The sequence below is a fragment of the Hirundo rustica genome, chromosome 3 (genome assembly GCF_015227805.2).
Source record: "Hirundo rustica isolate bHirRus1 chromosome 3, bHirRus1.pri.v3, whole genome shotgun sequence".
In the NCBI taxonomy this organism is placed as follows: domain Eukaryota; kingdom Metazoa; phylum Chordata; class Aves; order Passeriformes; family Hirundinidae; genus Hirundo; species Hirundo rustica.
In genome coordinates, this window is record NC_053452.1 from 113,722,374 (window position 1) to 113,745,223 (window position 22,850).

The 22,850-nt window shown below is 51.8% G+C and overlaps 2 protein-coding genes across 2 annotated transcripts; both read right to left on the reverse strand.

Annotated features, from left to right (window-relative positions):
* Nucleotides 1-325: 325 nt before the first annotated feature.
* LOC120750058 (interleukin-17F-like) lies at nucleotides 326-2,787 on the reverse strand. The gene is made up of 3 exons (XM_040058183.1): nucleotides 2,764-2,787; nucleotides 1,663-1,883; nucleotides 326-563 (listed from the first exon to the last, which is right to left on the reverse strand). Exons 1-3 carry the CDS (start codon nucleotides 2,785-2,787, stop codon nucleotides 326-328), a joined length of 483 nt encoding a protein of 160 aa, XP_039914117.1.
* A 4,566-nt stretch (nucleotides 2,788-7,353) lies between these two features.
* Nucleotides 7,354-17,873, reverse strand: MCM3 (minichromosome maintenance complex component 3). The gene is made up of 17 exons (XM_040058699.2): nucleotides 17,596-17,873; nucleotides 17,027-17,139; nucleotides 16,284-16,492; nucleotides 15,581-15,711; nucleotides 15,130-15,368; nucleotides 14,304-14,412; nucleotides 13,571-13,724; nucleotides 12,362-12,493; nucleotides 11,669-11,877; nucleotides 10,855-11,029; nucleotides 10,603-10,729; nucleotides 9,700-9,850; nucleotides 9,420-9,560; nucleotides 9,096-9,202; nucleotides 8,646-8,728; nucleotides 8,074-8,149; nucleotides 7,354-7,873 (listed from the first exon to the last, which is right to left on the reverse strand). Exons 1-17 carry the CDS (start codon nucleotides 17,674-17,676, stop codon nucleotides 7,675-7,677), a joined length of 2,436 nt encoding a protein of 811 aa, XP_039914633.1. The 5' UTR covers nucleotides 17,677-17,873; the 3' UTR covers nucleotides 7,354-7,674.
* Between the last annotated feature and the right edge of the window lie 4,977 nt (nucleotides 17,874-22,850).

Genomic DNA, 22,850 nt, shown 5'->3' on the forward strand with positions numbered 1-22,850 from the left:
AAACCACAATTGATTTGATTCACCAAACTGATATAAACCACAATGAAAAATAAATTTTTAAAAAGCACTGCTTTCCCCTCTCACAAACAAACAAAACTCATCCTCCCCCCTCCATCACCAGCTACCAATGACTCCTATCCTAAAATCCACAAACGAACAACAGCGAGAATCGTGACTTTCAGGAGACGATTTGCCCAGATTCGGAAGGGGGATGATGTGTTGAATTCCGGGGATGTGAGGCAGGCGGCTGTGGGGACTTCACCAGAGGGAATGTTTTATGGGAAATACCTCCTCCTCCCACTGCTGCCTGCCCTAACGTTTTCCCCTAGGACTGGTGCTGGATGACGGGAGTGACGCAGGTGCAGCCCACAGTGATGAGCCTCTTCTCCAGGCGGTAGGAGGGGACGCAGCCGCGCTGCTCCCGCCGCAGCACCAGGATCTCCTGCTTGATGGGCACCGAGTTGAGGCTGTGGTCCTCCTGCCCCAGGGGGCTCGCACAGCCCGACAGGCGGCACCGGGCGTCGGCGATCACCCGCGGGAAGCGGTCGGGATCCTCGTCCAGCCTGGGGATGGGGACACAAGACTGATTTATACGCTCGGACATCGTGGTTTGGCGGGAACAAACTTCTCCTTCGTGTCTCCATCATCCTATTTGCCTGTGCGCTCTCACTGTGAGACACAGAGGATTCCCTCACCCTCAGCGTTTCCACAGTGGTTTCCTAGAAATGGAATCAGCATTGGCAGGGTAATAATCGCTGTACCGTTCTTTAGGAGCTGAGGAATGGAGCGGAGCTGGGTTAAATAACACAGGACTCACAACTGGCCTATCAATTTCTGTTTGGTTTTGATTTCAGCATTTGGATGTTTCTTTCTGTTAGGAAAATGTGAAATGTCAATGTACTCACATCATTCTTTTCCTAGAGGAACAATTAATTTCATCATTATTTCAACCCCATGCAGCACTACAGGCTTAGGGCAGAGGCCTGCTCAGAAAGAGCTGAGAAGCTGAGAAAGCCATGCAGAGGGGCTGGGGAAGGGGCTGGAGCACCAGGATCAGCTGAGGGAGCTGGGAAAGGGGCTCAGCCTGGAGAAAAGGAGGCTCAGGGGGAACCTTGTGGCTCTGCACAACTCCCTGACAGGAGGGGACAGCCAGGGTGGATCAGGCTCTGCTCCCAGGGAACGGGGACAAGAGAAAATGGCCTCAAGTTGCTCCAGGGGAGGTTTAGATTAGATATTAAGAAAAATTTCTTCACAGAAAAGGTTTGTGAAGGCCTGGCACAGCTGCCCAGGGAGGTGGTGGAATCACCATCCCGGGAGGGCTTTAAAAGCCGTGTGGATGTGGCACTTGGGGATGTGGGGCAGTGGTGGCCTTGACAGTGCTGGGGGAAGAGTTGTTCTCAAAGACCTCAGAGGGCTTTTCCAGCTTAATGATTCTGTGATTGATAAAGACGGACAAGATGATTAGAAACCATTCTAGTGGTATTCCCTTGTGCTGCAAACAGTTTCCCTTGAAGAAATCTCACCCAACATCACAACGTAAGGTGTGGCAAGAAGGGTTTGCAATATTCATGGGATGGGCACATGCTGAGAATGAACAACAGTCACCACAAAAAGCCACCTGTGACACAGCCCTCAGAATTCAGAGAATGACTGAACAGTTACCTGTAATCCCAAGGAGCGAGAGACCGGTTCCTGACATCATGGACCATCCCAAAGGCGTGATCTGAGTTGCTGATCCGAATGTCAACTTTCACTGTTGTGGGGAATTTGGGATCCTTTTGGTTCAGGCAGCCTTCCCTCAGCCTCGCAGAGGTACCAGCCTTTCTGTGGGGTGAGCTCCTCACCGTGAGGGCTAAAACCAGCACCAAAACCAGTGATCTGAGCTGGAAGAGAGAAAGGTGTCGTTAGTTCTGCCCAGTCAGGAAAGACAGAGAACAAAGACCCAAGTCTTGGCTGGACTGGACCATCACTGGACCATTTTCATACTTATATTTGTGTGAAGTGGGCCAAGATGAGCAAACAGCAAAATGATGTTAATAGAACTCATCATAACTGGTGCTAAACTCTGATTTAAATTCTGGTTCGTAGTTGATTGTGCACCAAGAAAAGCAACTGTCCAACAAGCTATGAAGACCCTACTCTGCAGTCACACAGCACCGTCTTTTCATTTAAAACTGGGGTAAGCACTCAGCTGATCCTGGGCCTAAGCTTAAAACCTTGCCCAGCCACAGCTTTCTCGGGACAGTAAAAACTGGCCATCCACAGCCACCTGCTGGAAATACGCCTTTTCCAAGAGAATATGGGATTCTTGGGCCATTTCCAGTAGGCAGAGTTTTAGTAAATACTGGAATCATAGAGTATCCTAAACTGAAAGGGAACCACAAGGATCCTAAAAAGAAGACAAAATAAATACAGGGCTTTTAAGAAAATCACAGGAGCTGACAGTGCTGCACATGCTACCCAGGCTGAAATTCAAATGCATAGGTATCCACAGTGAAATTCCAGCAATTTTGGTAAGATGTGCAAAAAGGACTCTGCCAATCCCCACATCAGCAGTGCTGATGAGTAAGAGAGGAATAAATCATGGGTAGTCCACCGTACCCTTGTCACTCAATCGCCAAGCAGCTGCATCAGACACACCCAGCATCCCATCCAGCTCCCAGCAAGACCACAGAGTTTTCTGCACAAATCAGGGGGTCTGCACTCTGCTTTCTCTCTTGCAGCAAATATATCTTACCCTTTATTTTAAATGTAAGTACTTACCCCAGCAGAGATGGTGAAAGCCATGGTAACCTCCCTGCTGCCTTGGGTGGATGTTAGGGCGACAGGACGAGAGAATTCTCCTTCTCTGAGACCCTTTCAACCCTGCTTGTGTCTCAAAGCCTGCTGTGCTCTCCATTTTATAGCAAAGCTGTGGCACTGCCACCCTTTCCATTGCACCACAGCTGGCTTACCTGACCCGAGGTTAGGAGCTGATATTGCAATTTTTAACCCACTTCCTCCCATCTACCCCCCAAAAAGGGAAGGGCAGATACTACTACCAGCATCCCAAATCAGCCAATACCATTTATTCAGGCAGATCAAGAGATAAGGAAAGTAAGTTTAAAAAAAAAAGAAAAAACAAAAAAAACCCCACACCACTGTTCAGGCAGGTGGGTATGTGGTTTTTTTTAACTCCTTCCCACCCTCTTCTTTCTAATAATAGTGTTCCTTCACCACAAGCACATGTGGATGCACTTCCACGTGCCTCAAACAAACCCAACAGCAGAGAGCAGCGAGCTGCAAAGTCAGGCACCCAACAGGGGTTTCAAAATGAGGGCAGGACAGGGAACTTCACCATTTAACCTTCCTTCAACTGCACAATCCACACCCACCTCGTCTTAGGGATTCCTGTGTCCTGCAGGGACTGGGCAGGGGAAGAGGAAGTGCCATGGGGAATTCCTGCCAGGGGATATCAGGGCACCAGGAGCTGGGATGCCTTCCCCACTGTGGTGGCACATTGTGGAGATTTCACCAGAGGGATTTTTTTATGGGAAATACTTCCTCTTCCTACTGTTGCCTGCCCTAATATTTTCTCCTACGACTGAACTAGGACTTCTGAAAACTCATACACCCCCTTTTAGGGCCCTGACCACCTTCACTGGCCTTCACCACCACCACCACCAGGAGCCCCATTCTGGCTCAGCTTGGACTCCCAGTTCCTGCCTGAGCTGTGCTGTTTGGAATACTGGGTTCCTGTCCTTTCTCTGGCCCTGGGTTGACCTCAGAGCAGCATTTCTCCTGGGTGGACTCCTTAGACATCCACGGTGGCAAATGGAGCTGGGGAAGGGGCTGGAGCACCAGGAGGGGCCCAGACTCATGGAATAAGCTGGAGCTAGTCCATCTTGGTATCATCAACACTCACACACACACAGTTTCTTACTGATCCACCTTTATCCTTTCCTTTGCACACTTTGCTCCTGCACTTCCCAGAAGCCTTGCACAATCCCAAAACACTCCAATAAGTCCCACGGCCCTGCAGCCAGCAAGGTGGTGTGAGGAAAGCCTCTCCTGACTTGTCTGGTGGGACTCACGTGGGATATGGTGGGACTTGGGTTGACCATCGTCCTTGAACAGCCCTGAAAGAGCGGGGTCAGAAGGTTCATTTGAATTCCTCCACCTGATCCTGTTCCTTTGTGTTCACGGAAGTTTTAATCCCTCTCAATCACACAACCCTCACTTATTAATTAATAGGAGAGGGAGGCATGAAAATAGAACTGGAAACAGGATTCTGCATCCTGTGATCCAGAATGGAGCAGCCATCAGCTGGAAAGACAAGTGCTTATGGTGTTTCCTTGGAGCACCAGCAGGTCTCTTTGGGAGTAAAACTATTTTTATGGCAAAAAAAAATAGTAACTTTATGGAGCTTATTTGTAGAGAAAAGCTGTGAGAGAAACCTTTCTCAAAGCTATGTAGCCAAGCTGGAAGCAAAGGATTAAAGTGTAGGACTCTTCACAGAATTCATCCCCAGTCATCCAGGAAACCAACAGATTCATGACATTTTCATTCTTATAAAAAAATCAGAAACCTCTCACAAATTCATAGGACTTTCCAAGGAGAATGGTCCCTGTTCTGTCACCTCTCCTGAATCACACCAGCAGAAATCTCCATCGACTGATGCTTTACATCACTGCAGGATGTTGTTATGACTTTGTGGTCTGCTTCAACCCACAGCTCAGAGCCCAGGGACTCTCTTCATGCACGTCTGTCACATTTCAGGTTACCAAGTCCACCTGAAGCAACCCCAGCGCTGTGACACACGTTCCGATTCTGACTGTCCCCTGTATTCACCAGTGCATCGACTGAGATGTGACTGTGGAAGAGCCAGAGAGGGTAGAATTACCAGAAATCCACTTTTTTAGCCCAGAAGCTGACCTCCTTTTTTCCCCCCGAGCGCTCATCGTGAAAGGGAAGGGCACTGCCATGAAAATGGGCTGGATTGTGCAGGAAAGGGGTTGAGTGGAAATGGTTACGTGCGATGAAGCAATGACGTTACGGCGCCGAACACCGGGTTATGAACCCCCACCACCACTTTCCACTCACTTCTTGTGTCTTCAGCAGCTTGTAACTTCGGCAGGGATTCCCTCTCTGACCCAGAATTTCCTACAACTGAACTTGGTCTTGAGTTGAAGTTCACTAAAAAAATGTAATCAAAAAGAGGCCACCAAACATGAATCATCACAAAGGGGGAAAAAATACTTTTATTCATAGAATCACAGAATGGCTCTGGTGGGAAGGGACATTAAAGATCATACAGCTCCGATCCCCTGCCATGGGCAGGGACACCTTCCACAATCCCAGGTTGCTCCAAGCCCTGGCCTTGGACACCACCACGGACCAAGGGGCAGCCACAGCTTCTCTGGGCAAACTGAGCCAGAGGGAAAATCTACTCTCACAGGAAAGATTTTTTTTTCCTTATATATAGGAATATAAAGTTATCTCAAAAAGCTTTTTCCTCTCACCCCTCAAGGGCTTGGAGCAGGGATGGGGTCTTGGAGATAAAAGATTGTTTTAATTCCACTTATAAGAACTCTTGAGTTCTTGTAAGGAAACAGCACTGTCTGCACTGCAGGATATGTTACACACTTATGTTCAGGTTCTCATGGAACAGTGTAGGTTGGAAAGAATCTTTAAGACCACCCAGTCCCATCCCCTGCCACAGGCAGCACCCTCCCTTATCCCAGGTGCTCAGAGACCTTTCCACAGCCTGCAGCAGCTAAAGGCTGAAATTGCAGCCTCTGAAACCTCCAGATGACAGGGTCAAATACAAATTTCAGCTGCAGAGCAGGACACGGTTTGTACTTCCAGCAGCTTGCTCCTGCCTCTCCAGCCACCTTGGCCAGTTATGTTCCCTTTGTCAACCAAGACCCCCCTCCCAGGGGTGAAGGATGTACCGAGGTGGCCACCAGCACACCGGGGGTGTGGTCACCCACAGCCTACAGCCCCGGGCTGCAGGATGGGGAATGACCGGATTTCTCTACCCTGGGGCTCCTCCTGGTGTCCTCTCACGGGAAATTCAGTATGAGCCGTTCCCCAGCCACAAGGGCAGGGAGAACAAAAAATCATGGAATTATGGAATGGGCAGGGACACCTTCCACCATCCCAGGTTGCTCCAAGCCTCGTCCAGCCTGGCCTTGGACAATTCCAGGGATTCAGGGGCCTCCCCACCCTCACAGGAAAGAATTTCTTCCCAGTATCCCATCTATCCCTGCCCTCTGGCAGTGGAAGCCATTCCCTGTCCTGTCCCTCCATCCCATGTCCCAAGTCCCTCTCCAGCTCTTAGAGTCACTTTAGGCTCTGGAAGGGGTTCTTCAGTCTCTCCAAAGCCTTCTCCAGGCTGAACAAGCCCAGCTCTCCCATCCCCAGAGAACAGGATCTGTGTTTAACTTTCACCTTTCAGTCTTTGCAGTTTTAAACCAGACCCTGCCTGAATGTCCAAGGTCGCTCTGTACCAGCAAAATACAAATGACCCAGAGATCTTTAGGAGGCTGCAAACACCCAAAATCCACCCCCAGCCCTGCTGTCGTGGCTGTGTTGGATGAGAGGAGCTCCAAATTCTGGCTTGTAGAGCTCACCAGGCAGCTGAAGTCCTTCCACACCTGTGTAACTGCAGCTGTATCCCCACAGGTGGGAATTCTACATCCTCCTCAACAGGCAGTCATGGGGTGAGCAGTACAGACATCTTTATAACCCAAATAAAGATTTATGGCACCCAGAAAGAAGGGAGCTGGGGCTGTGCAAGTGTCTGGAGATGGGCAGTGACAACAGCAAACCTGTTCAGGGGTTTCTCCAAAGCTCTAACTCACCAGGACAAAAGAAAAAGAAATTAAAGCAAAACCCAAACCTTCAGCAGCTCTGGACCACAAGCAGTCAGAACTGGTCTGATTGTGCGTTCACCTTTTCTTGAAAGTTTTCCATCCCCAGGACATGATCCCAGGTTAAAGGCAGGAGCAGAAGATGGAATCCATCTGTGCCAGGGACACATTCCCTGGGCAGCTCTGAGACCTTCAAAGCTCCTTTCCTGGGGCAAAACCCTCATCAGGGGTGTAAATCTGGAAATTCAAGCTGACCCATGTGCAGTGGAACAGATCAGGCTACACCTGGCCCTCCATTGCCCAGAATCATCCTGCACAAGATGGGTGGGAAGGGCAGAAGCACCAGGACAGGCTTTAGGCACCTTTCCCTGTGAGACAAGGAGATCTAGGCTACGTAATCGGGGCAAAATGGGAAAAAAAAAAAAAATGGGGGAAATAAAAGCTTCACTAACAGTGGAGCTCGCATATTGCTTACCATCACCATTACCAAATGCTGGACTCCTAAATCCAGATTTTTTTATTTAAAAGTTGGAACTCTTAACAGCAAAGCTAAAAACAATACATTAAAAACACTGACAAATTGCTCCTAGGTTTTTCCTTTAGCCTCCTTGCAGAAACCTCTTCCTAAATACTCCACTTTGAAGACAGACAGATCTTCCAGAGTTCCTGGCTCTGTCTTTTTGGTGCCAGCAATGCACAGCAAGGTAGTGCAGAGACTTGAGCTCCCCCAAAATCCAGCTCAGACACATAAAGCATCCAAAACACAAAGAGTCTCCAGGCTGAGAGTCCATGAAAAACTTGGGCTCCTGCACCCAGAGGCTCAGATTAAGAAGATAATGTCATCAGACACCATGACCTGGTTGTCATCCTGCATGTGAGCCAGGGCCATCTTCACCTCGGCCTCCGAGAAGGGCTCAGGGTTGTCGCGGTTGATGGACTCCATCACAGTCTTCACTCCCACAGATTGGGCGTGGGAAGCTTTGAACACCTCCAGGAGAGCAGCCTTGAACGCTTTCATCCTGGACAGGGGAGAGGGAATCACCCATAAATCCTTCCCCTCGTTCCCATCCCAGGATGCCTCAGCCCTTCCGCATTCCAGCAGCAGCACTCAGTAGGAAAGCCAAGAACCAGAGCTGGGAGCAGCACAGATGCATCTCCAGCATGGGACAACAGCCTGGAGCCACTGCAGTGTGGACACACAGGGACAGCCCCCACTCACCTTGGCTCAGCCAACTCCAGCTTCTTCCCTTCACCAGCTCCTGAGGCTTCAGGCGTTTTCGGAGGGTGTGCTTGAACTGGAATAGAAGGAAGAGCTCACCTTCACCCTGTGCCTGGTGACCCAGAGAGAAGTCTGGGCTCAGGACAGGGGGTGATGCCAAGCTGCCTCCCAATACTGTTATTTATGCTGAGTTTGGAGGTGGATGCAAAAAAATTAATCAGCAATAGAATCACGAAATGGTTTGGGTGGGAAGGGACCTTAAAGATCATCCAGTTCCAACCCCTGGCTTGGGCAGGGACACCTTCCTCTATCCCAGGTAACTCCAAGCCCCATCCAACCCAGCCTTGGACACTTCCAGGGATCCAGGGGCAGCCACAGCTTCTTTGGAAATCTGTGCCAGGGCCTCACCACCCTCACAGACAAGAATTCCTTCCTAACATCCCATCTAACCTTGTCCCATATGGATTTGTGGCTCTGAATAGTACTGTACCCCACCAGGGACCACAGGTAACAGCAGCACCGCTGCTCCCCAAGCCGTGCAGAACCAGGTGTCACCAAAGCCAGGGACTCACCCTGTGGCATCTCCTCCTCGGCGTCACTGAAGTCGTACGGGTCGTAGGAGCCCTCCTCGCCCTCTGTGCGCGCCTTCTTCCTTCTGGGAGGGGGAAGGAGAGGTCACCCAAGGGTTCGGGTTGCAAGGGACCTTAAGGATCATCCTGTTCCACCCCCTGCCATGGGCAGGGACACCTTCCACTATCCCAGGTTGCTCCAAGCCCTGTCCACCCTGACTGTGGACACTTCTATGGATGCAGGGGCAGGCACAGCTTCTCTGAGCACCCTGTGCCAGTGTTATCCAGGCAGTTCCTTATCCATGAAATTATGATGTCCCTCTACTACAAATGGGGTGGGACAAACTGCCTGGCTGAGCAAAACGTGGAGTATTTCCCCAAGGCCTGTGGCAACCGCAGAAGAGCTGGTGCCCTTGGAGCCATGTCCTTCCCACTGTCTTGCTGTGCTCCTACCTCCTTGTCCTGCGCTCCTCCTTGTCCTGCAGCTCCTGATCTTCCTCCTTCTCAGTCTCCGAGTCATCCTCCACCGGTTTCCTGCGCTTTTTCTCCTTCTCCAGCACCTGTGTGGCAAGGCAGGATAGACTCAGACCTCATTTTCACTCGATCTGTTTTTAGGGAGCAGCTAAGCACCCAAAATCCCAAAGTGGTGGCCTGATCCCGGGAAAGCATCCAGGAAAGTTCACACCAGCAGCCCAGGGCGCTCAGCTTGCACCAAGTCCAACCTTTCCAATGACAATCTCAGGATCCCCTGGGAACAGAGGGACACCTTTCCCCCACCTTTTTGAAATAGGCGAACTGCACCAGCTCCAGAGCTGCCTCAGCATCCTGCATATCCACGGTCTTGTTCATCCTGGCCTTGGCGTGGGCCGTGGAGAGGCGGATCAGGGTCTCCAGGGTCCGGGCTGTGATGGGGGAGGTCTAGGGGGACAGAGAGAGGTGTCTGCGTCACCCTCACCGAGAGGCGTCACATCCAAGGTGGAAAACACCCATAAGAAGAGAGGCCTGTGCCTCAGTTTCCCTCCTCCTGGCCCAGCAGGGAGCTGCTCCCAGGGCTCACCCTGGCCACGTCCGAGTTCATCTCGCTCTGGCTGCGCAGGCGGGAATACTCCTCGGCAATGTAGCTCGCCGACTCCTCCGTCAGCACGGGCTTGATCATCTTTGCCACGTGGATGTACTTCCTCATGAACTCCATGCTGACGACCTTCTCCCTGCGGGAATGCACGTACACCCACATTATCCACAGTGGGGATGGGTTTCCCGTCCATGCATACCCCTTCAGGGGCACCCGGTAGTGTTGGGAATTCAGCTCCAGATGTTCCCCACCTGCCTGGCACAAGAGACCAAGCAAGGCTGCCTTAGCATCCTAGCCATGGATCAGCTGGAGCATTGCTGGCACTGTCTGGATCCTCAGGCCAAACCCTGTTGCAGTACACCTTCACACCCAATCAATGTTTCCAAACAAGGAACAAGGGTTTCAGTTTCACCTTAAGACTTTTAAGGCAGAAAAGCTAGAATCTTCCATGCCCTCCTTACAGTAGCCAGCTCAGTGCCAAGACAAAGGCACCTGTCGGTCTCTGTAGCTGCTCTTCAGAAATGCAGCTAGTTTCTATTGGGCAGCAAGCCAAAAGCCCTCCTAAAACATTAAGTACTTAAGGAGCACAGAGGGGCTCAGGGCTTTTTGGGGCGTCTTAGCCAGGTGTAAGGAATTCCCTGCACCTGCGCACGGCTTCTGTTTTGTTTTCGTACCATTTGTTATTTTCTCGTTTATTAAAACCTTTTGATTTTCTAAGCACACCAGATCAGGTGTCTCGCAATTACTCTAAGCCATTCTGAGAAGTGCTGGACACCCTCATGAGTGTATTGAACCTTCACGGAGCTAAAACCATCTGGCTGGGTGAGAAATTCCGTATGAGCCCAGCGCTGGACACGCTCGGGGAGCTCCAGGGGATGAAGGACTCACTTGCGGCGGTTGGGCCCGTGCAGGAGGTCATCGTGTTTCTCGTAGACCTGCAGCTCCTGCTCCTCCTCCTGTATGAAGTCAGGGTCATCCGTAGCCAGCATCTCCACAGCACTGCCCAAGGGCATGGCTGGAAAGGAGAATATACAGAGAACGGGATTTTACCCTCTGGAGCAACTTCTAACAGTGCCCAGAAATAGTCCCCAGGAGCTGCCACCACGGGGTGACACCTGGCTGGGGAGGGATGGGACTCACCATCCCCATCCTGCTCGTTGGGGTTGCGGTAGCGGTGCATCCGCAGCACGTGGTCCGAGATCTCCCTGTCCTGCTCGGGGTCCATCTGGTCCAGCACGATGAAGAGCAGGTCGAAACGGGAGAGCAGAGAGTCCTGCAAGCCGATGTTCTCCATGGGCGTCTTGTACTGGTCATACTGGGAAAGGAGAGTGGGAGGGGTTAGAGACCCTCAGGGGCCAGTCATGGCTGCCAGGGAGCTTGGGGGGACCTCCTTGAGCAGGAAAGGATGGATGGATGGATGGATGGATGGATGGATGGATGGGTGGATGGATGGAGGGATGGATGGAGGGATGGATGGAGGGATGGATGGGTGGATGGAGGGATGGATGGATGGATGGAGGGATGGAGGGATGGAGGGATGGAGGGATGGAGGGATGGAGGGATGGAGGGATGGAGGGATGGAGGGATGGATGTCCTGGCAGTTGGGACACCACACCAAACTCAGCCTGCTGCAGCAGTACAGCCACTCTTGCCATCCTGCAAGGCTCATATTTCCAAGAAAAACAAGAATTTTTTGTGATCCCTGATCAGGTACCAAGACCTGAGGGTCCACTGGGCTGCCCCAACACCCAGGCAGAACCAAAGCAGGGTGAGAAACCCCGAGAGCTCCTCTCTCCTCCAGAAAAGCTATGACCACAACAGACACCAAACCAACAAGTTCTTTGCTGCACCACGCATGCAAGTCACCAGTTTGGGGGGGGGATCTTCTGGAATTCACCAGCTGCCTCCTCCCAGCATCCTCCCTTCTCCAGGGAAGGGTAACAGCAGCACTCACCCGGCCGTAGACGGGGTTGGCGGCGGCCAGGACGCTGCAGCGGGAGTTGAGGCGGGCCTGGATGCCGGCCTTGGCGATGGTGACCCGTCCCTGCTCCATCACCTCGTGGATGGCCGTGCGGTCGATGTCGGACATCTTGTCGAACTCGTCGATGCACACCACGCCCCGGTCGGCCAACACCATGGCTCCCGCTTCCAGGCGCCGCTCCCCTGGGATAGGATGGGGGAAAACGGGGTCAATCACCACCCACTGGCCCTGCACATCTCCTGCCCTGCCATACCCATCACCCCTGGGATGAGGGTGAACCCCAAGGAGCAGCGGCATCCTTCTGGGTTTCTCTCTGACCCAGCTCTACAGTGGAGAGAATGCTCAGGGTAAGGGATCAGGATTAGGAATGCCTTCCCATGAGGAAGGCTGCTGCTATCCCTCAGATGTGGAACCAAGTGGGAGAGGAGTAAAGAAAACCACTGCCTTAAGAGACGTGGAGAAAATTCCAGCACACAGGATCCCGTGGTCCCAAATGACCACTACCATAAAGCTTCCAGTGGAGCAAGTCCTGCAAGTGTCACTGCAGAACGAACATCACAAAATCACCAGATTGGGAAAGACCTCGCAGATCATTGAGATCAGCAGCTTTTGGACATCACAGAGTCCCTGCCAGGAGTTAACAGCCGTCACCACAATGCTCCTCACCTGTCTCCTGGTCCGTGGTGACGGCAGCGGTGAGGCCGACGCCGGAGGAGCCCCTGCCGGTGGTGGCGATGGCCCGGGGTGCCGTGCTCAGCACGTACCTCAGCAGCTGGGATTTGGCCACAGAAGGGTCTCCTGGGATGGAGAACGGCACATTTAGGAACAACTCATCCGCTGGATGCCAACTGCATCATCACCCCGTGTCTGATTTGGGGTTGTTCAGAGCAGGGGCAGGTGGAGGGGAAAGGGGACAGAAGGGTTTTGTTCAGACTTTATATAAAATAAGCAGATGATCTCCCCACCATCATCAATAATCCCATGGGAGTTAAAAACAGAAGATGGAGATAAGAGACTTGAGGTGATGCAGATGGGACAAGAGGCAATGGGGACAATTCAGACTATTGGAAACCCCAATGGGACAGCACAAACAAACAAACAAAAAAGTCTCCCTGACCATGGGCAAACACTGGGATAATGGCTCACAGAGGTCACGGGATCCCCTAGAACCACAGAATGTTTTTTGGGTTGGAAAGAACATTAAAGATCACCTTGCTCTAACTCCCTGCCATGGGCAGGGACACCTTCCACTATGCCAGGTTGCTCCAAACCCCATCCAGCCTGGCCTTGGACACTTCCAGGGATCCAGGGGCAGCCACAGCTTCTCTGGGCAACCTGTGCCAGGGTCTCACCACCCTCACGGGAAAGAATTTCTTCCCAATATCCCATCTATCCCTGCCCTCTGGCAGTGGGAAGCCATTCCCTGTGTCCTGTCCCTCCATCCCTTGTCCCAAGTCCCTCTCCAGCTCTCCTGGAGCTCCTTTAGGCTCTGGAAGGAGCTCCAAGGTGTCCCTGGAGACTTCTCCAGACTGAACAATCCCAGATCTCCCAGCCTGCCTCCAGAACAGGGGGGTCCAGTCCTTGCACTCCTGTCCAAGGTTTCCTCTGCACTCATTACAACAGATCCACACCTTTCTTGTGCTGATGACTCTGCATCTGGACACATCTCCATCCCTGGATACATTCAAAACTAACTGGACAAGTCCCAAAGCAACCCGACCTACCAGGGACACTGGCTCAGCCCTGTGCTGTTCCAGACCAGGAACCTCCAGATGTCCTTTCTAACCTCAGTTGCTCCACAAAACTAAATCCAGAATCCTTCACCTCACCCCCAGTGACACCACCCAAGGGTGCCTCTGCCCAGCCCTCCCAGACCTATCAGCAAGATGTTGATGTCTCCTCGGATGCGGCTCCCGTTCTCCAGGATCTTCTCCACCCCTCCCAGCAGCATGCAGAGAATGGCCTTCTTGATGTACTCGTGCCCATGGATGCTGGGAGCCAGGGATCTGGCCAGCTGGTCAAAGATATCCTAAAGGCAGAAGAGGCAGAGCATGGCCCATCACGGGGGCTGGAGCAAGCAAGAACAAGCAATGCTTCAAAAGACCACTTCAGCCCAAATTTCAGCTTATTCCTATCACAGAGCCACACAGATGAAAATTATTTGGAAAGGAGAAGACTGTTGGCCAGAGCTTTCTTTCACAGTGGGATTTATCAGAAGTCCAGGACCATCTTGTCACTGTCACCCAAAAAAGCACTGGAAGCTGTGAGAGCATGGCTTGCTCCTCTTTGTGCTACAAAGGAAAGCTCTGAGCATGAGAGGCTGGGGCAGAACCCCATTACCTCAGTCTGGGGTGAGAAAAGAGGTTTCCCCTGCAGAGGAAATTCCCTGGAAACCTGCTGGTAGGGTCAAGTCGACCCTAAAGCAGGAAGGCTGCTCTGCAAGCAGTACAGAAACAGCAAGAAAAACAACAGGGCCTGATCACAGTCTAAGCAGAAAATTCAAAGAAAATCCAACAACCTGCTAAGAGGGTCGAAAAGTAACCCAACAAGAACCTCCTTAGCCACATGCCAAGCTGAAATTTCATGCCTGGACACAAGACTTGGATACCTTGGAGCGGCTCTTGCTGAACCTCTTGATCTTGGCCACGTCTGAAGCAGAGTAGAGAGGCCGGACATCTTTGCTCATCTGCTTCACGTGGCAGGCAATGAGGATGGTCCTGGAGAAGGGACACAGCTGTGGTCAGCTCTGCAAACCCCACAGAGACACAGCAGAAGCTTCCACAGGGCCATTACTTGCTCTAGGAAGCCCTGGAAGGGGGTGGGAAGCTTTGACAGCTGTATCACCCTCAATCTGACTGTGCTGTATCACCCTCAATCTGACTGTGCTGGACCATCAGTGGAGCATCCTTTAAAAGCATCCAAACCCTTCTGGGCACAGCTGCAAGTCACAGCTGCACATTGTAAGGGGAGACCTCACCACAGTCTACAGCTTCTTCACAAGGGGAAGTGGAGAAGTGGCACCAGTCTCTCTCTGGTGACCAGTGACAGGATCTGAGGGAACTGCTGGAGCTATGTCAGGGGAGGTTTGGATTGGATATCATGAAAAGGTTCCTCCCCCAGAGGGTTTTGGGACAATGAACAGGCTCCTCAGGGAATGGGCACAGCTCCAAGGCTGCCAGAGCTCCAGGACAGTTTGGACAAGGCTCTCAGGGCTGCACAGGGTGGCATTGCTGGGGTGTCCTGTGCAGGGCCAGGAACTGTACTCGATGATCCTTGTGGGTCCTTTCCAACTCAGCATACCCAGTATAGGATCAAGGTGCAAACCGCTTCCAAGCGATTTAAGCCACTGTTTGACCCAACTCTCTGATGGCCATATCTCACCTTCAGAGACCCAGCCAAGCAGGGTGAGAGGGCTGAAGCCCAAGAAGACCCACCTGAAAGTGCCTGAAGTGTAGCCCCCTTTCTTCCCTGGCAGGCAGCGGTACGTCCCCACCACCTGGACACGGTCCCCAGGCTTCACCTTGTCCACCAGGTCATCGTCCAGAACCACGTCCACCGAGCGTGGCAGCTGCCCCGCCGGGGCCTTCTCAGGCATCTCCTGGATGGTGATGGTCTGGTGATCCTTGTAGACAGAGAGGCCAAACTCTGTCTCCAGCGGGTTGTTCTCTTCGTCCTAAAGCAGGAACCCGAATTAAAAGATGAGCACCATTTTTCAGGAGAGCAGGGAGGAGAGGTGGGGTCACAGGGGGAACAAAGGCTGCATCGCCCAACCTGCACAAGGCTGCTGGAAAGGGCTCTTTAGCAGGACTGGAGGCTGAGGCTCACCAGCTCCATACTGAAGCCGGCACATTCTCCCTAGAGGAGCCTGCTGCTGCTTCACCTCACCTTTGTAGGGTAGATGGAGCTGGAGGGGAAAGCATCCAGGGAGGTCATGTCTGTGTATCGGCGCTCAATTGTTTTCTTGGTAGCTGGGCAATAATGGACACTCCGGACGACTTTCGGACGCACCAGAGAGCCTGGGGTTGGAAAAGAGAGGACTTAAGGGCTGGGATGTCCCACCCCTCTGTCAGCAGACAGTCCCCAAAAGGGTCTCAAACACTCAAATTACTTGGGTCACAACTCCCTGTCAAACATGGATAGGATTCGATGATTTTAAAGACCATCCCATCACTCAAGACCTTCAGCCAAGCTCCCTGTTCCCTGGCCCAGGGTGCCAGGACACAGAATCATGGAATGGTTTGGGTTGGAAGGAACATTAAAGATCACCCAGTTCCACCCCCTGCCACAAGCAGGGACACCTTCCATAGACCAGGTTGCGCCCTGTCCAAAGTGGCCTCGGACATGTCCAGGGATGGAAGCTTCTCTGGGCAGCCTGTGCCAGGGCCTCACCACCCTCAGAGGGAAGAATTCCTCCCCAGTATCCCATCTAATCCTACCCTTTGTCAGTGCAAAGCCATTCCTCCTTGTCCTGTCCCTCCAGCCTCTTGTCCCAAGTCCCTCTCCACGAGCTCCTGGAGGGCTTCAGCTCCTCTACAGCAAACCCCTGGCCCCTCCACACCCACAGCCCCTGGGTGTCCCCCAGTCTCACACTTTGTCACGATGCCCTCCACGCAGACGATGCAGCTGAGGAAACAGGCTGTCAGCGTCCGTGGGGACACGTGCTTGGAGCCAAAGCTGCCCTCCAGCCCAATGTAGAAGTCCTCGTACTGCTTGGCGTAGGTGGCGTCGACGGAGGCAACAAAATCCTTCAGGGCGCGCTGGAAGGCGATCAGCTCCTCAAAGGCATTGCTCAGGAGCCTGAAGCACAGGGAGGTGACAAAGCAGATGGGTCAACCCCTTCCCCCTCAACACTTTTCCCACACTCTCCCTTGCTCCATAAGTTTCATCACAGCTCTGGATGCACTGGCACCAACAGCCAGGAGAACAATTCCAAGCATATCTAGAGAGCCTCACATGACCCTGGCCAGATTGGCAAGGCTGGTCCAAAATATTCCTGAGCATCCTTAAAAAGGCTGAGAGAAGTGGGGTTGTTCAGCCTGGAGAAGACTCTGAGAAGACCTCAGAGCCCCCTCCAGTGCCTAGAGGAGCTCCAAGACAGCTGGAGAGGGACTGGGACAAAGGGATGATGGGAGGGGACAAGGGGGAACAGCTTCATGCTGCCAGAGGGAAGGGTTAGATGGGATATTGGGAAGGAATTGTTCCCTGTGAGGGTGGGGAGGCCCTGGCTTTCACCAGAGGACAAGATTTGGTGCTTTCTTGTGACAAATGACCTGCAGAACCAGAGATGGACCTTTGAAACCCCTGTCAGTGCCCCCAATGTCCCACACCCACCTGCTGGCTCTCTTCTCGTTCTTGCGCCGAAGGTCATTGATGTTGACGATGAGCCGATACTGGTTGTCACTGATCATGTCCCGGACCTTGCTCTGGTAAATCCCTTGGTCTTCCTGCAAGTGGGGGGGGGGAAAGACACCCAAAAAAGCAACTCACTTGGCATGTCTGCCTGTGTGAAAAAACCCGAGGAGGCCATTCCTACAGAGCTGGATCCCCTCTATCCCACCGGTTAAGCAGGAAGGGGCAACACAGGGATGAGATGTTTCCTAACCCCTGGTAGGAAAGGGGGGACACAGGGACCAGGATCTCCTAACCCCCTGGGCTACATGGCAGGGAGAATCAGGTGGTTCCCAACTCCCGGGGACATGGATTAGGGGGGACGGACGGGCGCAGGGACCAGGTGTTCCCGAACTTCGGGAGCAGACACGGGGCGGGGGCGCACAGGGATGAGATGCTCCCCAATCCTCGAGGATACAGGGGGAAGGGGACATGGGGACACAGATCAGGTGTTCCCCAACCCCGGGGGGCACGGAGGGGACGCGGCACGCGCGCCTCCCAGCTCGTCTCACCTCATCGTCCAGGAAATCGAGGTAATCGCGCTGCGCCTCCCGCAGCTCCGCATCCTCCAGCCCGCCCACCGGGGCCGCCATTCTGCCGGCCGCCCTGGGACGGATCCCTCCGCCGCTGCTGCTGCTCCTGCTATTGCCGGGGAAGGTGGTGAGAGCCGAGGGGAGCCGGGCTGGCCCCGCGATCCGCTCAGAGCCCCCGATCCGCTCAGAGCCCGGGATCCGCTCAGAGCCCGCGATCCGCCCCCGCCGCGCTCCCGTTTCGCGCCAAACGCGGCTCCTTTCCCGCCACCGCGCGGGAAATCCGCCCTCGTCCCGCCCCTCAGCGCTGCTGATTGGTGCGCAGCGCCCAGCGCCAGCCAATGGGATGGCGGCAGAGTGATGGGCAAAAGGTTCATCCTATCAAAGCGAGGGGGCGGGTCCAGGGACACGGGGGGCGGATTTGGGCCCGGCTCCGGTTCTTGGAAGTCACCCAGGGGTTGAAAATGCCGCTTTAGGGGGAAAAAAAAAAAAAAAAAAAATTAAAAAGCAAACACGAAAACAAAACCACCCAGGTAGAATCCCAAGCCAAGAAAAACCCAACAAAAACTAATTAAAAAACTATTTTAGGGGGTTGTTTTTTATATTGTGTTTTGGGGAGCCCCGTTTCAGGGTGTTTCCGCCCCGTACAGGCTGAGTGGGCGTTGCTTTTTCCTTTAACGTGGCCCCGGTGTGACTCCAGCAGTTTGGGGGTGAACACGCAAAATTGCCAGGTCCCGTGGTATTTGGAATGGAAAAGGCGATTTTGGATGTGCCTTGGAATCCCAGAATGGTTTGGGTTGAAGGGACCTTAAAGCTCATCTCATTCCAACTCCCTGCCGTGGGCAGGGACACCTTCCCCTATCCCAGGTTGCTCCAAGCCCTGTCCAGCCTGGCCTTGGACACTTCCCAGGGACCCAGGGGCAGCCACGGCGGCTTCTCTGGACAGCCTGTGCCAGGGCCTCCTCACCCTCACAGGGAAGGATGTTTTCCCCAATATTCCACCTAACCCTGCCCTCTGGCAAGTTAAAAGCCAGTCCCCCTCATCGTCTCACTATCTGCTTGTGGGAAAACTCGCTTTCCTTCTTTTTTCAAAGCCTCCTCTAAGTCTCCTAAGAGGCTGTTGTAGGCAGGAATCAAAAAGTGCTGCTGCCTACAGGGAAACCTGTTGCTCCCCCTTAAAAAAAAAACCATCGTGGTACCACTTAAAAATCTCTATGTAAACTCTGTTTAAAAATAGAAAAAGAATAAAAAAGCATGACAAAATTATTTTGATCACCCAGGCATACCGGGCACACGAACTTGGCCGTGTCCCCTGGATATTGTAGCTCACAGCAGTTTTTCCAGGGTTATCCTGGGAATAAATATTCACCCCGAGGTCTGCTGGGCTGTGCAAACGCTGAGGCACAGAATTCCCGCTGCCTGATCTCTCCAGAGGGAGCAGCTGCCATTCGTGTTTTGTTTTGGAAGAGGAGCAGGAAACAGCCTTTGCCTCGTTTCCCATTTTCTGTTTGCGTGCCTGGATCAGATTGCTCCCTGGAAATGCCTGGTAACTCTGTGGCCAGTTTGGGACATGTGCAGCCCAAGACCTGGATATTTGTCCTGCTCCTGAGAGAGTTTTTCACATTGCTCTGCGTCCAAGTGAAAGTTTGGAGTTTCCTTTTTAGGCCTTTTAGCCCTCCTCTGGAATAATTTGATGGAATATTCAGTTTGACAGGTTGGCAGAAATAAAGGATCTTATACGCTTTTACTGTTTTCTTCCTTTTTCCCTTTTCTTCTTTTCCTTTCTTCTCATTTTACTTTCTTTTTTTTTCTTCTTTTTTTTTTTTTTTTTTCTTTTCCTTTAATCTTCCAGGTTGCCCTGCTAGCTCCAGAGAAGTTCCCTGCAGCTGGAATAGCCTCCCTGCCTTCTGCACACTCAGCAGCAGGACCCATTTCCCTCCGGCTGCTCCTCAAATCCACCCCTTCCTCCTGATTTGATGGACATTTCTTGTGTTCATGAGTGGAGACAGCACAAAGAATAAACAGGGAAAACCTTTGGTGTGCCCCTGGTATTTTTATTTCTATTATTTCTATTATTTCTAATTTTTTTCTATTATATGTATACGGTTTTTTTTTTTTTTTTTTTTTTTTTAAAGTGGGCATATCATCCACAGAGGATCTAAACTGGCTGGAGGAATCCGTGTAAGTCCCCAAAGGAAATATGATTTATCCCATATAAATAGCCAGAACCCAATGCAACATTTCACCTTTGAGATGCTTTTTCTCCCTCTGCAGCAGGCAGAATATCAAATCCAGCAATGGACAGTCTGCATGCTCCACTGCAGATAAAATATGGGTGGAGAAAACTAAATATGGGTGCAAAGCACCCCGTGAGCGCAACACAGAGCGGGTACCACGGTGGGATCCAGGCACATCCACGCGGATTGCACAACACCTCACCCACATTTGGGTGGTCAAAACGAATCCCAGCCCACGGAGACGTTGTGGATGGCTGTGGTTTTCCTCCTGCCAGGAGCTGGCAGGGCCCCACCGCTCCTGGCCGCAAGGTAACAGGAGTTCGGGATATAAATAGCCACTGTTGTTATTCATGACAGAGCCCTATAGCAACTGCTGCGTGCCTGAATAATTCATCGGAGCAGGGCAGGCCGAGGAGGACAGAGGGATGGAGAGAGGTGGAGGAGGCTGGGAAGAAGGCAGAAGCCTTCCCTGCCTTTTGGGACTCCCCAGGATTGTGCCCGAGATCTCCCTGGCTTCACCTCCCCGCTGCATTCTGGAGGTTTCGGGGTGAAAAGGCAGGACAAGCTCCCAGGGACACTTAGCACTTCCTATCCGCTGGAAAAAAAACAGGAATTAAGCGCTTAGCATGCAGAGGGTCAGGTCTGCAGGGCTTGCAGAGAAACAGAAGGATCAAGGGTGGATGCAGGAGCAATTTCCATGGGTGAATTGCACACGAGGGGTGCTGGACAGAGCACTCCAACAGCGCTCAGTGTGGATTTTCTCATCCCTTCCTAACACCTCTGTGTGTCAGCATCTACCTGTACTTGGTTTCTCAGGTTTAACTCTGATCCTTCTACGATTCTGGGGTGTTGGTGGGGTTTTGATGTTGTTGCTGTCATTTTTGTTGTTTTCTGTTGCGCTTTTTTCCTCTTGGTTCAACTAAATGCCAATTTTCAAGCCACAGTTCAATTATCAAGTTGCCATCCATTCGCTTTCCGGGCTGCTGAGTAGCCTTGCCTCAACCAAGAAGGGCAGGGGAGAAGCTTGTGACTCATTCACAGCTCCAAAAACAGGGGGAGAGTATCCCAAATTCGATGGAGTGTCACCTGATCATCAAACAACACATAAGAGTGGAGGTTTCAAATCTATCTGTAATAAGATAGAAGGATAATAGCATGGAATACAATGCTTGGAATGGAAAAAAAGTCACTTTTTAGAACTGAAATTATGTGGAGAAGTGAGACTACCTATGAGATGTTTTATCAGGGTAAATTTTATGCTTTACAAAGGATTAAAGGGATTTATATTTACTGTGCTCTCCTGAAGCTGCAGTTGCAGGAGCTGAACCCTATCCAGGAGGTGAATTCACTCTCACAAACAGAGTGTTGTCCTGACTCTCATCACAAATAATTAAATGCTGACGGAGCCCTTCTCAATCCTCTCTCCTGACCTTTTCCCTAACGTAGGCTGGAGAATTTCACCCCATCACATCTTCACCCAGCTCAGGCATTTCTGACATCATTTTCTTGAAGTATTTGCTATTCCCCCACACTCTGGTAAATCTTTAAATGGTTCTAGCTCCTGGGTTTTTTCCTAGTTGTGGAGAAGAAAAACATGGAAAACTACTATCAGGGTGTATAAATGTAATTTCTTTACTGAAAGGCACGGGGAGCTGCTGGTATCTCACCAGGAGAGCACAGGAAAGTGGGTAAGGAGTTAAAGCTCTGACCCTCAGTGTGTTTGGATGGGCTGTAACCACCCTCTTTCTTCCCAGAGTAGGAGCCCAGAGCATATGGATTTGTTTTTCCTTCCACATGCCTCTAGCATGGCCCTATCACAGTGATGGGAACATAACATCTTGTTGTGCTCCTGCTCCTTATGCACAGCTACTCCAGATCCCAGGGGGATTCCTCCTGTTTTCCTGCTGTGCAGGAGGAAAATAAAGCAATTAATAGAAAACCAAAACAAACCCATGAAGGCTGTGCCTGTGGGCATAAGGAAAACTGAATTCCAAATGAAACCAGAGGAGTGGCTGAATCAACAACAAAGCTCTGGAATGGGGAAACCCAGCCGCATTTGTAAGGAAGTCCGAAGGGCCCAGACACAGAGTGGAGGTTTGGTGTTGCTATTTTGGTCTCTTCATCTGCTCTCATGACTTCTGGCTGTTACTAAAGACAGTTAGAAGACAGTTAGACAGTTACAGCTGGTTCCCTTTTTTTTTTTTTTTTTTTTTTTTTTTTTTTTTTTTTTTTTTTTTTTTTTTTTTTCCCCCTATTCTCTCATTTTCTCCACCCTCAAGCCTGGGAATCACCCATCTGTATGCAAAACATCTCTGCCTCTTCCTCAGAATCTCTGGGAGCTGCTCTCAGCTCTGGGGCAGGATCCACTGTCACTTCACCAACTGATGTCCAGTTTTAGAATCACAGAACAGTTTGGGCTGAAAGGGACCTAAAAGAACATCCAGTTCCACCCCTTGCCGTGGACAGGGACATCTCTCACTATCCCAGGTTGCTGCAAGTCCCATCCAGCCTGGCCCTGGACACTTCCATGGAAGTGTCTATCACCCTTATTATAAAGAATTTATTCCAAGTTTATCCCATCTAACTGAATTAATTCCATCTAATCTACCTCTGCCTTTTTTCACCATTCCCTGTGTCCTGTCGCTCCATCCCTTGTCCCAAGCCCCTCTCCAGCTCTCCTGGAGCCCCTTTAGGCTCCGAAAGGGGCTCTGAGGATCCTGGATTCTTCTCTTCTCCAGGTGAACACCCCCAGCTCTCCCAGCCTGGCTCCAGAGCACAAGGGCTCCAGTTCTTGGAACATCTCTGTGTCCTCCTCTGGACTCTCTCCAGCAGCTCCACATCCTTCTGCTGTTGGAGCCCAGGGCTAGAGGCAGCTCTGCAGGTGGGCTCTCACCTGAGCAGGGCAGAGGGGCAGAATCTCCCCCTCCCCTGCTGCCCACACTGGGGATCAACTCAGGACTTTGGGGGGTTTCAGGGATGGGTCATGTCCAGCTCTCACCC